This window comes from Anser brachyrhynchus, assembly GCF_964034855.1.
Source record: "Anser brachyrhynchus genome assembly, chromosome: 4".
NCBI lineage: Eukaryota > Metazoa > Chordata > Aves > Anseriformes > Anatidae > Anser > Anser brachyrhynchus.
The window spans coordinates 67,986,383-68,001,636 of NC_137698.1; the positions used below are offsets into that span (position 1 = coordinate 67,986,383).

The 15,254-nt window shown below is 40.4% G+C and overlaps 1 protein-coding gene across 34 annotated transcripts in view; it reads right to left on the reverse strand.

Annotated features, from left to right (window-relative positions):
- The window catches only part of ABLIM2 (actin binding LIM protein family member 2), a 142,390-nt gene that overhangs the window by 106,830 nt on the left and 20,306 nt on the right, over positions 1-15,254 (reverse strand). The window contains exon 1 of one of the 34 annotated variants that reach the window (XR_013951275.1): positions 5,413-5,895. The exons of 28 other annotated variants lie outside the window; for them this stretch is intronic. Coding sequence is in view for 4 of the 6 variants with exons in the window: in XM_080592051.1 (XP_080448177.1) it covers positions 5,413-5,428 (16 nt within the window). In the remaining 2 variants the exon portion in view is untranslated. Of the gene's footprint in view, positions 1-5,412; positions 5,896-15,254 lie in introns of those variants that run through there. 5 more of the 34 variants (XR_013951276.1, XM_080592051.1, XM_080592054.1 and 2 more) reach the window with 5 other exon arrangements.

Below are 15,254 nucleotides of genomic sequence, written 5' to 3' on the forward strand. Positions count from 1 at the left end.
GTAAGAAACTGAAACAACTTATTTTCTTGAGCACAGTACTAGCTTACAACTGTGGAGGGAAGAAGCTTCTTTCTCCAGAATTATTAACACAAGCATCAAATTTGTAGCATTTAATTCATGAAATACTAGACTTAAAAATAGCTGACTAGCCAGAACACATTGGCCTAAAAGAAGATACCAGAGGTGCCGGACACGCCACCAGAGAGTCCTGCAGCACCCTGCCAGGCAAGACTAACTGCTCTTCACTGCAGTCAAAATATTCTTATCTTTTCAGAGGAAACTATATTTTTCTTCTTCAAAACACAAAAAACGTTCTGACTATGCATATACAGAATTGACCACCCCAACCTTTTTCCCTTGTTTTTTCATGTCAAATGATGATTTTTATAACCTCTGCTTCCTAGCTAATCAGGAATCACAGAACCATGGAATGGTTTGGGTTGTAAGGGACCTTAAAGCCCCATCCAGCCTGGCCTTGAGCACTTCCAGGAATGGGGCATCCACAGCTTCTCTGGGCAACCTGTTCCAGTGCCCCACCACCCACGTAGTAAAGAATTTCTTCCTTATATCTAATCTAAATCTCCCCTCTTTTAGTTAAAAACATTATCCCTTTTCCTATTGCTTTTCTGTAGGCCCCCTTTAGGTACTGGAAGGGGGAAATTATGCATGACTTCTTATCAAGGTATAGAATTAAACAAACAAACAAACCAACCTCGGATATAAAATAAATTGTAAGAAAAAAGATGTAGTATTTCTTTTGGAATTCTACGAATATTGAAGTAACACAAATCATATTTAAAATATGCATGTTAGATGAATAATTATTTTGCTTTCCTCTCATTTCAGACCTAAACTAATCAACATTTCACACAAAAACCAAGAAGGAATACAGTGCCTTTGGGCTCTTTATAAAACTGTTCTTTTGAAGAACAGTTTCAAATACTTTCTTCTAGCACAACAAAATGATGTAATTAATAATATATTTGTTTACATTTGAAGATTTAAAAATATATTGTGCTTTATGTTGAAATAACAATGATTGACATAATTTTGAGAGTATTTGCCAACGTAAAATTTTAGCTTATGTGTACTGAGTCATTTTAAAGTAAGTTCAAATGGTAATTTTCACTATTCTTCTTTTATGCCTTTCTATATCAAAATCAGTCTTCAATGCAGAAGTTACAATGAACATTTAATGAGTGAAATAGTGAATTACTGATGGAACGTAATGATCTGAGACTACTTATCTGATCACAATTGAATAAGGAGCTCATTAAAAACTAAACAATTACATTATACCTTGGTTTGCAGAATGTAATCAAACTAGAAATTTCTTTCCTAACATTGAATGATTCGTTCTGACTCGAAATACAAACAAATGCCTGATTTTCCAAAATTTGCGTCCTCCCAGTTTGGCAGCATTCCACTCTGGCAAAAGTATGGTTTGTTTAAAAAATAAAAAAAATAAAAGTGCAATAAGATAACTTCCTCAGATAGATTTACTTCTTTTCTGTTTGCTCTAGACATACACACTTGCTACAAGCACTATGGGGAAGAGAGGATAATGATATCACACATTATTAAAGCTGTTTTACAAATCTTACTGCAATTGTAAAATCATGTTTTCAATGTTCTTATGTCTTTGCCAAACTTCACCCGTTTATACTGGCATTCTTCATATTTGGTGTTCTCAATCTCATGTCTTTACAGGAAATTTCAGACAAACTGCTTAAGCTTTTTATAAAGGTGAAAAATTAGAATAGGATAAAATATATTAAACTGCAATGTTAAAAAGAAAGAATAGCACCTTGGAAGTACTTTGGAGTGAAGGCTGACAAGGAGATGGATTTTCTGACAGGTACACAGTTTTGCAAAAATCCACAAATACGTGGTCCAAAACCCCCCAATTCTTTGAATAAACCTGTCTCATTCAGCATTGCTAAACTAAATAGGATTCAGCAACAATGGGGGCTGAAGAAGAAATTTAGCTGAGACAGGAGTGTTTTGGAAGTAGCACAAAGGAAACTGTGGTGGCAGAAAGGGAGATTTGCGAGTCCCTGGTCATGCTCAGCTCTGAAGCCTGGAATGGAGAATTCAAATCCTTGGCAAAAGATCTCATCTAGGACTAGTCCACGCAGAGGATGACAAACCACTTTGCTATCATGTTGTCTTTTAACCAAATGACAGAAATCTTCATAGTGGATTACAAACGTTATGAAGAAACATACGGACAGAAACTACATAATTTGACATAGCCCTAATGCTTTTTCCAGTTTTGTGCTTTTATTTTAACTTAAGGACCCACAGAAGCTATTACTGAGCGTAGACACAAAGTACTGAAAAGTTAAGAAGAGTCACGCTTAAGAATATACGTTCAGTTTCAGATCAGACCTCGAATATGAAGTTTAATAATAAAGACTTCCACCTGTTTTGACCACGGTATGGACACAAATAAGGACACACATCCCGTTTACTCCATATTATTTGACACTGTTCTAAAAAAAAAATGTTTATTAGACTTCCTACTCTTGGTCACTATAGAAGCATGAAATAACAAAGGACCAAATTACACAATTTAACCATTGGTTTGGCAGCTGCTTTCTGTTCTGTGATACAGATATTTTCGAGAGTGTTGTGAGAGAAACAATAAAGCGCATTTTGAATGGATAGGCAACATTGATGTGAATAAATACTTTATTCCTAAAGAAATCAGTCCCAACAATTACCTCTCAATCAATGGAAAGTGCTAATTCTTCAGCAAGGTTCTCTGATGGATACTGTAGAACCAGAACCTAAAGTCAAAAGTAAAAGGAAAACCAGAGAAACGGGAGGGATTTGTTGGGATGTGGAGGTGGTTCCCCTCTCCTGTTCTTTTTGTGTTGGTTGTTTTTTTGCCTTTTTTTTTTTGGTTGCTTGTCCTTTGTTTGTGTGTGTGTGTTTTTTTTTTTTTTCCTTCTCTTCTTGAAATTGGGTTCAAAAGGGACAACCCTTTCATTTCAGGCTCATGTAAATGCATTTGTCTTCAAATAGCAACCCTCCATCAGAAGAAAAGTTACACGATTTTTTCATCAATAACTATCAGCACTATTAGCTCGTCTGTAAATTCAGCAGGAACATTCCTACTTCACAACCCATTTTATTCATTTCATGAGACAGAAACATTTTGCTTGAGCAAAAAGAAAAAACAATTTGTAATATCTAGAATAACATATAAAGTTACCAATATCAGATATTTGGTTCATAAAAGATACAGCAAAGCCAAAGGCCACATTCCAACTCCAAACCAAAACCACACGTTATCATTCTGAAAACGAATATTGTTCTGCATAACTGGATTAAGAGAAAATTATCTCAGCAGTGTTGACACTGAACCTTGTCATGTCTACAGCTAGAGATGGTTCCTGAAAATCAAAATAAACAAATAGGATACACAAATACCATTTACTTACTAAGTGTTTGGGAAACAGGACAGAAGTATTGATTGTTGAAACCCTGTTTTTAGCAACTTGGGGAGGGTGTGGTTCAGGACAGCCTGGAGGGGAATTAAATTTGCAATCTTCTCTGAGGAAGATTAGAGGAGAATCAGATGAGAATTAGAGACTGAAGCTCAAGTTATTATTTTGCCAAACATTTCTGGTGTTGCTTCAATCAAAACACTCAGAGCTGGACTCAAAACCACCAGATGAAAGCAAAGGAAACAAGCATTGAAGTGCCCGTAAATGTCCTGTTAGGCATTATTTGTGGTTTTAGGTGTCTAAAGCTGGCCTCTGCTGCCTCCCCACTTCATGTTTGTGTGTAAAATACAGCGACTAGGAGCACTTCCAATGCTGGCACGTGCACAGGGATAATATAATACAGTAATAAGTAAATAATAAGGTAATACACACAGTGTTTGAAGAACTATATGGGCGTGAGCTACAAATTTCCCTTAGACAAGGTGTTTTTTTTTTTTTTTTTTTTTTTTCCCTAAGAACTTGTGATTCATTAAGGAGCTCTGTGGGGCTGTAAGATCTTGATGGTCCTGCAACAGCACGTTAAATATCCCATGGTGGCCTGTTCTAACATATTTCTCAGTGGTTTGTGTTAAAACCTTTTTCAGGATAATGCATTTGTGCACTTTGCGGTGCCTTTTCGTTATCATGCAATACCTCTTCCTTTCGCCCATCACAACAAAACAGACAGTTAACAAGGAGAAAGGGAAAGCTAAAGTGTTGCCTTACGTTTCCACATCACATAGCCCCTTGAGAACTCCAGCTAGCCATGCAGAGGGCTGAACTGTGCCCACCCAGCACGCACAAGTGAGCTGCCCTCCCAAGCAGGTCTTTGCAGCACCAGCCACCTGTGGTTGCTCTTGCAGAAATGCTCACAGCTTCTCCCAGCACCTCTGTCGTGACTCCTACTCCTATTACTGCTCCCCTCTTTAGTTCATATTCTGTAAGACAGGCGATTCAGCAAATTCAATAAATCTTTATGTGATAGGCCTCTATTTAATTAAATTCGCTAATGTGGTCCAAAAAGACAAAATACCACAGTTTGAGAATCATGTTCCTTTTTGAACCACAAACCTGTTTCTACTGTTTATAAACAACAGCTTGCACAGTGCCTTTCCTTTGGCACAAGGGAGAGGACTGCATGCGTTTTCCAGCACTTCCTATGGATCAAAATCAAATCAAAAATCTATAGCTGATACAGGACAGCAGGCAGTTAACATAAAGACTGAAACAACCTGTGATTCTTTGGCTAATTTCAGAGTTTATGGCACCAGAGATGAACGAGAAGTGTTGCCCAGCAGAATGCGAAGCAATGCACACACAAGACATGCAATACAGCACAAGCACTCATCACACAAGAGTTCCAAATCTCACCATATGCTCAGTGCAAAATTTGCATCACATAAACAAGCCTAGCACAAGCTAACCTCCTGCCCTCATCATTGTAATAAAATATTTACTGAATCCAAGTACAGTTAGAAAGAAATCTCTGCTGAATTTTAGGAACTGTTAGTGCAGCAATATAAAGGCTATTTTTGCATGGCTTCTAGTGAGACTGCAATGAGAAAGAATAGAGCAACAGCTCTCCAATATATCTGCATGAAGTGATCGGTATTTTTCCATTATAATATAATGAAGTCTAAAGTCAATTAATATTCAATAATAATAGGGAAATTTAAAAATTGATCTGTCAACTAATAAGCGCTAGTATCATTGTAACTTCATAATCTTCACTGATGTAATTAAATTATCTGAAACAATTTGAAGTAAATGTTTAACTATCTTTCTCTACAGAATTTTCATGTAACCCCCAAATAAACATTCTTGTGACAATACCAGTGATTAAGTTCCCACGGTTCTGGATGAAAAACAAGTCATTTCAGGTCCATGCTCCCAAAAACGTGGAGTCATCCAACCATACCTGTATCTTCCGGCATTCCCGCATTAATCCAGCTCTACTGGGACATGGACGTGGGAAATGCCCCCACGCGTTCCCGAGTCCTGCTCGTGGTGAGGAGCAGCCGGCGGTGGGACGAGCGGGCGTTGCGGCAGTGCGCTGTCACGAGAGCTGCTCCGGCACAACTGCGGCCAGGGCTCAGATGACTCCTGCAGCACCCACGCACAGGCGGGAGGCGAGCCAAAACCTCGCCGGCGTGTAAAAATAGCGCCCTGCAGAAGGCTCAATGTTCACACGTCCGCAGGGCGTCCAGCGGTGGGCCGCCGCTGGCAGGGACACAGAGGGACCGGTGATGCCACCTCCTATAGGCACTGCAGGGCAGCACCAGAAAAAAAAGGCTTGAAGAAGGAAAACCTTCTAACTGGCTGGACAAAAATTAAAAATACAGGCAGCTGACAAATTAAACATATGGTATTTAGCACAAGTGAAGAAACCCCTCTAGCCACCCCCTCAATACAGGCTGTCCCGCTCCCCGTCCCTGTGCACAGGAAGGCACAGCACTGATTTCAGAAGGAGATGCTCAGAGCTCACTTCTCTCCAAAAAGCAGTCACAGAGATAACTGGAAGCCCAAAATCTCTCCCCTGATTGCTCATATAGAGCTGGACTGTGCATCACTGGAGTAACAGTGATGTGCTGAGCTATTTAAAGCAATACTTGCTTACCCAGTTACCATGTGAATACGTTACAATCTGTAGCTCTTGCTTTGGACGAACTTTGTGTGAAGGCAGTAAGGTGGCCTGTATATTCAAAAGGGGACTGATGGCATGGAGAACAACCTGGCTAAACCTGAGCTAAAGTGCTGGGACAGGAATAGGACTGCATCTGCCTTTTACATGAAGATTTTATTTTTTCCTGCAGTCTCTGAAGCCACCAAAATACTTTCCCCTCTTCCCCTGTTCACCATCCTCTATCCTGTCATTGCCTGCTTGGTTACAAAGCTGCCAAGAAACAGTTTCTTTTCTCTTTCAACAAACAGAAACTGATCAGGGGTGTAAATGTGAAAACATCTCAGCTCCGATGCTGCTGAGGGAGGGCTGGGAAAACAACACATACTATGCAGCACTGTATGCAAGAGTCACAGCAAGTTCACTGTGCTATGCAGGTTGAAGAATATTTTGCACCAAAACATATTAAAATCTATTGAACTGATCCTAGCTGCAGGTACATTTAAAGGTGATTCTCCTCCAACATCTAAAGATTTCTTTTTCATAGAAAGTTCAATATCTTCCAATTTCCATTTAAAAAAAAAAAAAAGCTATCTTTTCAAGCTTATTTGTGCAGAATAAAGTGGAAATTTAAAGAAGGCTCAGTGAAGCTCTAACGAATTTCTCTAAGTTCTTACTAGCTCACTATGGATGAATTGTTATAAACACTACATAGAAAGAGGTAGGTGGAGGCTATTTTATTTTTTTTTCAAAACAAAAGCATCCATGCTTCATAATCATCGAGATACAATTATGATCAAGTTTCAAAATACTTCATGATGATAAGCCAGAATCAGCTGATGGTTTTTAGATCTTACAGACCTGACTATCAACTAAAGCAGAAATTAGTAGTAACTCCACCACTTAGTAGTAATTCCACCACTTTTGCAGAATGTTGACCTTTAGTTTATTACTTACACAAAATGTTTTTACATTTCACAACAGATATGAAATAAAACATTGTTTTGTTTGTCGAGTACTGACTATGGGGAATGGAAGAAGCTTGTCTATAAGGACGATTGAGGAGCTCGGACTTCAGAGATCCCTGTGGTGTCCCTGGGCCGTGCCTGACACGGTCCATAACTTCACAGAGTCCCTGGCAGACACAGCCTGGGACTCAGACAGCAAGCCTCAAGAACTCAGCTCCTGAGCCCAAATTCTGCACACTGAAACCATAATCTCACGTGCACCACAAGCTGCAGACATGAGGTGTGATATCTGAAATCAAGTAAGTTTAAAGCCATGAATTCACTTTTAACAGTATTATATATGCCCTACCTTACAGGAGCTGACTTCTGGCATTAAAACCTTATGACAGTACTTTATTTTGTTCAATACTTTTGTGCTGTCTGTGCTTGGCCAGATCCTTCCCCGCAGTCTTTTGGATCCCCACCAGACGTCCTGGCTGAGCACTCCAGACACTGTCAGGATTTGGCCTCTGTAGTTTTTCCCAGAGGCTGCTTCAGCTTGGCAGAGAGGCAGAAAGCACTTTGCTAAATAGCACCACTCAGAAGAAAGGTAAATTAATAGGCAGGAAATGTGAAAGAGCTTTCCCTCTAATACAGCCTTTCCTTCCACTTTCTAGACCTTTTGCTTTTCAAGGCTAAATGCTATATCATCTACATTTTGACAATCATAACACAGGCGAATACTGTAGTAATTTGTATTTACAATTCCGCTTGTAAGCTTTGAGCCTCCCCTATGGTCTCACAACTTGGCTACAGCAGAAGAAAACTCATACATGAATAGCTGAAATGTTTTTGATAGCATTACAGTGAAACTCCAGCACTTGGCTTAAAAGGCACAAACTAGCAGACTATTGCCCCTCATTCATGTGCTTTACTGACAAGGGGAGGCAATGGCAAGAGATAACAGTGATGGCAGCACAAGCAGGACAGCTCGTATACCAACCACTGACACTCCTGCTGCCAACGAGACATAAAACATTACTGTTTTAAACTGATTTCTCAGCTCAACACAAGTCAAACACCTGTAACTCCTCCATTGTAAAGGCAGTAGTAACAATACACCACCCTTGGTACAGAAGAAGAAGAGGCCCTTGGCTCCTCCTGAAACTTCAAGTTCTGGTAGCCACAGCACTGCCCTCGCTGCATCCCTCACCATCTTTCTGCTTTGGGTTTTGTTTAACCAAGGTTACATCACTGAGGTCAATGCCTCTGCTGATGGCAGCCAGACAGCTTAGCAACAAATTCAGGCCACGCTGAAATGGATTAGCAGGCTGAAAACTCTCTAGAGCTGATGGTGCCATTGGTTATAAATGGCTTTTTTTTTTTAAAGATTTCAGATCTGTTCCTGATTAATTCACTTTTTTTCTATACTCACTTCACTCTTCTCACTAAAAGCGAGCAGCAAGTATGGAGAGAGTATACAATCTAACACTGTTCCCATTCTCCCATGATCAGAGCACTCTTCTAGACCCATCTTGAGCTTTTTTTTTTTCCATAGCCTGTTTTAGAAAATGTTTAGAAAAAATATTTACTTTACAAAATAAAAATATTTATTTTACTAAATATGGAAAAATGCAGTTGTTCTTCACTACAAAAAAATGAGCTATTATCTAATTGAGAATTTAAAGAAAAAAATCAGAGCTAACCTAACACCTGAGATTCAGGGACTTTGCAATATACTACATACATGTGCCTGCTTGCACACAGCAATTCCCATGCTGCTTGAGGTCTGAACGTCCCTGAACTATATGACTTTAACAGCGCATGGAAATTACAGAGCTCACTCTCGCTAGATATTAAAAAGAATTACTTTTTATACACAAGCTGTAATTGATGAATTTTACTTCGAGTACACTGGAAAATACAAGAAATATTTCACAGATTGTTCACAGCATGCTTTAAGTTATCTTTCCTCCTAGGTCACAAAAACTGGCTGCAGTGCTACCCAGCATAGTGTTTATTTGGATTTTCCATTGAGGATAGAATGATCGCAAACAAACATACAAGCAAGCAATAGGAGTACATCCCTGTATGTAAGTACAGAGATTTTGGCAATGCTTGATCACTAGGACAAAAATAATGAAACATATTTCCTTTTAATTATCATCATCTGTTAGTTGAAGTAATCCGTAGTGGTTGTGTTCAAAGCTGGCACTACTGCTGACTGATCCTTGCCCTCAAGCACTTATGATCCAAACAAAGACGACAAACATATGGTGGAAGTGAAAACAAACAATAAAAGGGTAAAGGTTTAACAAGATAAAGTAGGATAAATGGTGCATCTACAACGAAACCCATGTCCTCCGACTTTCTGCCCATCCTTTCTTGTTGCTACCAAGCACAGCTCCCATTCCTGCTGGAAATGGACTTGCAGCACCACCCAACTGCATCCACTGGGACCAGACATACCCTGCCAAATCTGTCCTGTGCAGAAGTAGCCCAAATTCTAACTTCTCTTCTGACTATCAAACACTTCCATCCTCAAGCAAGAGAAAACATCTGCACAGCAATGAAACATACATGGATGTCTCTAACTGAAACACACACACAAGCAAGTCTGAGAAAAAGAGCAATTTGTGGTTTCTTGTAGTGCAAGGCATTGAATTATAAGATGCTGAACATGCTGCATATTTATAAAGCAGAAAAACTTCAAATGTGAGATGAGGCAGAGAATTCACTCTGAGCTTTGCATATAGAATAGCACGTAGCTGTGCTCGCTCCAGAGGTAACTGGGTCATGAGTCCCTTCCTGCTCCCTGCTATCTCTTGGGAATAAAGAGCTTTCTTCAGCCCTGAAACTGGTGATGACAGCCCTTGTCTGCTGGCCAGCCCATCGGATGAATGAAACCGCAGCTTCCCCCACTACCAGCTTCTTTCTCACAAGGGTCCCTCTACAGCAGACCTATATCAGACTGAAGGACGTGCTGTCCCCTTTTACTGTCCCAACTACAACACAAGCACCAGCCTCCAGATTTATCTGGAAAAAACGTACTAATACACACAAAATGGTGCACAGAGGTCAAATATACAGCCTGCAATGCCTTTAGCCAAGCTTTCCTAATAGCAAAAATACTATACAAAGAGGTGCAAGAAAATTCTTAAGAGAACTGGGGAAAAAAAAAAATCCCTGTCTCATAATGAGGTCACGGCGTGCCAGCACATCCAGAAAGTGGTTTGCTAAGTGACACAGGTCAGAGGGTAAATGGATATGCTCTGGTTAGCAGCAAAGTGACAGTGAAAGCCGCAGAGATGCCACCACGTACCTCACATCTTACAAATAGACCTGCAGCACAGAGAATTTGCTGACCTTGCGAAACTGATAGGGATGGCCAGTGAAAACGGAGCAGATGTCAGAAAAGACAAGACGTGCTTAAGTAGAGGTCATAGGCTGACATGTGCTATTTAGAGCAGAAAAACTGCCATGTAATATGGATGAGGCAAAGAATGAACAAAAGGTATTCGTTACTAAAAGGTCAGGCACTACAAGGGACTAATGAGAGAGGATTTGAGAGAGGGAGGGAAACTTAAACCCTCTGCTGAATAGCTGGCACTAAATGAGGAACACAATCAGGAGAATGGGATGTGTTGTGTTAAGGGAAGGTATCCTGGCAGCAATAAAATGGTACCGTAACAAGAACTGTCAAGATAAAACCCAGAATCCAAGCTCGGCACTTTATGGGAGGGAAATGGCAGGAGCAGATGAGACAATAAATGGCAGTCAGCATGACCAAAATTCTCCCTAGAAGGCTTGGAAGTTAGAAGAGCTAATTTATATACCTTTAATAAAGGAGGAACTATACTACGGTGTGAATTGTGACATTTAGAGGATCGCGAACAGTGCAAGAAAGATGACAGACCCTGCGAAGACGCCAGGATCATTTGGGGGTATTTCTTCTGGGAGTAAATGAATGCATGGAGCAGGTTTATAAGGATGGATTTTTCTGTGTGGGCTGATGTTACACATGCATACAAAGAAAGAAAGAGATCACTAAATGTTATTTTATCATTGTTTTACACACAAAATTACCATTTAAATTGCCTGGATTTTTAATCAATGGAAATTTCCAGTGCTTAAATAGAGAATAAAATGAACTATTAACTAAGTAATTACGTAGACTTAAAGGATCTTAATTGCTTTGCTCTCTTCTGGAAAGTTACACAGCCACTTCCATAATTTTGCAGTCACAAGCTACCTGTTGTACAGGATCATCAAATGATAGTATAGGTTGAGTGCTCTCCATGTCCCCTGCATGTGCACCCAACTCCTAGCACTTTAAACCCACAGTGACCAAGCCAGAAAAGAATTTTCTGCCTGCTTTCCAAATCCCATCTTCTATAAAACAATGTAGCTGCAAAACAGCAGGACAGATCCAAAGCCTGCTTGAATACATTAATTTTGGTTGATGGTCACTGAGGAATTTGCCAACAGTATGGCCTGTTGTTTAGAAAGCAAAGATAAAAAAGAAGTCATCATTGGAAATCTAATGCCGCTGGACTTCACCCTGCTCCCAGTGATGCCCACCAGCGAAACTACTATTGATTCAGTTGGAAGACTTTAAACAGCATTAATTTCTCATCTCAGTTCAGCTAAGTTTTGATCTCAGCATTTTATTTTTCACTACCAGAAAGTTCAGCCTTTTCCCTATTCGCCTAAGGTTACAATGTCTCATCAGCAGCATTTGAAAGGGAATTGTCTCTGAGCTGACTTTAATACCAAGAAACTAAGCAAAAAGATTTTTTTTTCTTGGAGTACTTCATATTTACTGATATTCTTTATTGTTCAGTGCCAGCATAAGTAGCTCCAAAATTAATAACTGCCTCTTTTTTAAAGAATCAATTAAAAAACCCTGGACTCTTATTACCAGCGTATCAGCATGAATCTGAGATAAATGCTCAAAACACTTTAACACTACCTGCTGATTTATCATAAGAGGAAGCTCACAGAAAGCTGTGAAACTGCAGAATATGTGTAACCTCGAGATAATGGAAAGGGCTGTTGATACGAGTGTCCTGCTGAAGGCAGCTGTTGTCAGACAGATTCAGACCCACACAGGCTGCGGCTGATGGGCAGTAAAGGAGGGACTGGAACTGCATCTGCTCTGCAGCTCCCTGGCTGCCCCACGGTTACTTCCAGTACCTCCACTGGTTACTGGAGCCACACTCTTGCCCATCTTTAGGGTAACAAACCATAGAGAAGATGCTGTAGATCAGAACCTGCTGTTTTGTTGCTGGTTTCCACCCTCCGGTTGGTAATAGTGACCAGGCTATGGCCCTGCTCAGCATCCTCCCACCTCATTTTCACGGTGATATTTGCTCTCAGCTGTGTTGTTGAGCAGATGAGGGGAACAAGCAAATTCCCTGGCTAGGAAATGAGCAAGTGTTTGGAACCAGGAAAAAACAGTTTAGAACAAATTTCCATGGCTCATTTCTCTTTCCATTCCCTGGTACAAACAGAGTAACAACAACCATGCCTACTTGTTATAGCAACACCAAAAAGCCAAATCAAAATAAAATAACATAAAACCCAGTAATTTATCTTGCTAGTTAAGCCACAATGAATTACCCTCAACCATTGATTACTCTATAAGGTACTCACTTTCCATTAATGTTATATGAAATGGAGTTTCTAAAAGGATTACAAACAATAATTTAAGGACCTTTCCAAAGGTTCTTTCTTTTTTATGTATTATTCTGCTGAATATAAAAATGTCTTGAATAATTAATGCTGCAATATAAAACTGAACTCCTCCTGGCTTTATTTGCTATGCTTAATTTGGCATTAAGATGGGATTAACCACTGTTTTATTGCAATCACACAGTTACTTCAAATATATAAAGGTATTCATATTACTGAAATGTTGGAGCTGAAGTCACACCACTTTAACAGGTGCAAATTAGTTAACACTGGTGAAATTGTCACTGCTGTGGTCACAGCATGAAACCTCCTAGATTCAGTTGCATACGCGTCAAATTGTGCTTCATCCCCACCAGATGTATCAACACACTGCCTCCATTTTCACATTCGGGCTACACAATTTCTGCAATCACTTGTCTTCCAAAACTGCATCCATAAGAGAAACGTGTTACATTCACACAAACACAACCCCTGAGCTTAGAGCCACTGTGCTACTTCTTGCACAGCTCTGCAACCACATTTTTACTGCCTCCAGACACTGTTTATTAGCTGCTTACAACACAGTCTTTGAGCACACGAGATCGAGTTTTTGGTTTGCTTACTTTGCAACACGCCAGCTTATACTGTTAGTGGATTCACGTAAAACCAAATATTTTGGTCAGGAGCTTTATACAAACCTGTCATGGAAAGAAGGGGAAAAAGAAACATCACCTAAAAAAAAAGTGTCTATTTGTTGGAAAGGTATTGCACAGCACTTTTCCCAGGTATGTACAGAAATGCAACTCACTGAAGGACAGATGAAAACGCAATACCAAATCCTGTGCCAGAAGAGTCCTCTGATTTTAATAGGGTTGAAACCTGGACAAATTATGTTCCCCATGACAGAGGAACAACAGCAAGATCTATGCTGTGTGCGGGCAGGAGATGCTGGAGCCTCTACTCCCCTTCCAGCCCCTGTGCCCAGGTTGCTCTACACAGAGGCCTCTGTTTTGAGGAGGTGCAGGAACTTGGTGCCGCGGCCTGGTCCCAGCACCGGGGCAGGGTGAGGCTGTGGGGAGCACCACCAGGTGCTGCCTGTGTCAGTGTGTCTAGAGAGAGGGAAAAGAAGGAAAAAATGCAGACCTGTGTGATGAAAAGTGGGATTCAGAAACTGATTTCTGTTCGTCAAGGGGAAAACTGTAAAATATGGTTGGAGGACAGCACTGAAGAGCACTTTTCAATTCAAAATAAAAGAAATCAGAGGAAAACACTTTAAAGAACTCTTTAAGGAACTTTCTTAATCTAAATATGTTTTTAGTTTCACTGTGACTGAATCTGGTAAATTCTCTCATCGCATGCAAAAAATATGAGGAACCTAAGACTACAGCCAAGGCCTGGACTTGACCAGCTGTCTTTGCAAGAGCATTAGGAAAACCTTCATTTTCTTCTGCCTCAAGAGACCCCCTTCTTACCATCCTCAAGACAAGAATTTCTGCCAATGGGTGGCCAATGCCCCGCCACCCATCCCACAGGCCGCAGCTCCTGGCAGATGTAGGTCACACCGAGGGGAAGGAGCTGCGCATCTTCATCTGCCTGCAATTTGCTCCAATTGCCAATAATCCCACAGATTCTGGTCTTTAATGACAATATACTAAGATGACGATTACGTGGGATGCAAGTAGCTATTCCTTGACCTATAACCTGCTAAAATGAGACTCAGTCTGTCTGGCTCTCATTGCCACGGCCAACCTGTGACACTGTTGCTCGATGTGTGGCCAGCTGGTATTTTGTAGAAGCTGGATAAATGATGCTTGGCTAAGCCTGGTGGACCATGGGAGGCAGGGGAGCAGGAGGAGGCTGGCCTGCCTTTTGACTTGCAGGACTGCAAAACACAAGAGCTCTTTTTATTCTTCCCCACTGCGGACCGCATGCCAAAGGAGCATCAGGCACAATCCAGCCCTGCTCTAGTCCCCTGGTATCACACAAAAATAATGGTTTTAATAAGAGAGCAGTCCAACTTCAGTTTAATATGCTACACAGAAAAAGCAAGCGATCCATGCTACCACAGTACATTTCCAGTGTTTATTTCAAAAACAGAATATAAGCAAAGATAATTCTCCTCCCAGTCCAAACAGTCATAAAGCAAGTCATGACTCAGAGGGTAAATACCGATTCTATGGCACCCCGGTCCTCTCTATCATTTAGAGTGACAACCCTGCTCCCACTGAATAAGATAGACAATTCTGCATTGTAATGAATGAAATAAACGTTCGCGCTAGTATGACTAGTTTTTCTGCACTGCTGAACGCTATCAGTATCTATATTTCAAAACCTCTGGGTTTTAAAAGCGACTCTCTAGAAACGGGCCTGAAGTTCAAAAAGTTATTTTGCTTTTCTGAGTACTTAAAGCATGGATATGAGCACAGCACTAAGTAAGCTACCTAAGAAAAACATAGTCTAATAAAGTTAATCTGATCAAGCTAGAAGAAGTGAATATCAATTTCATATTCAAAGCATGAT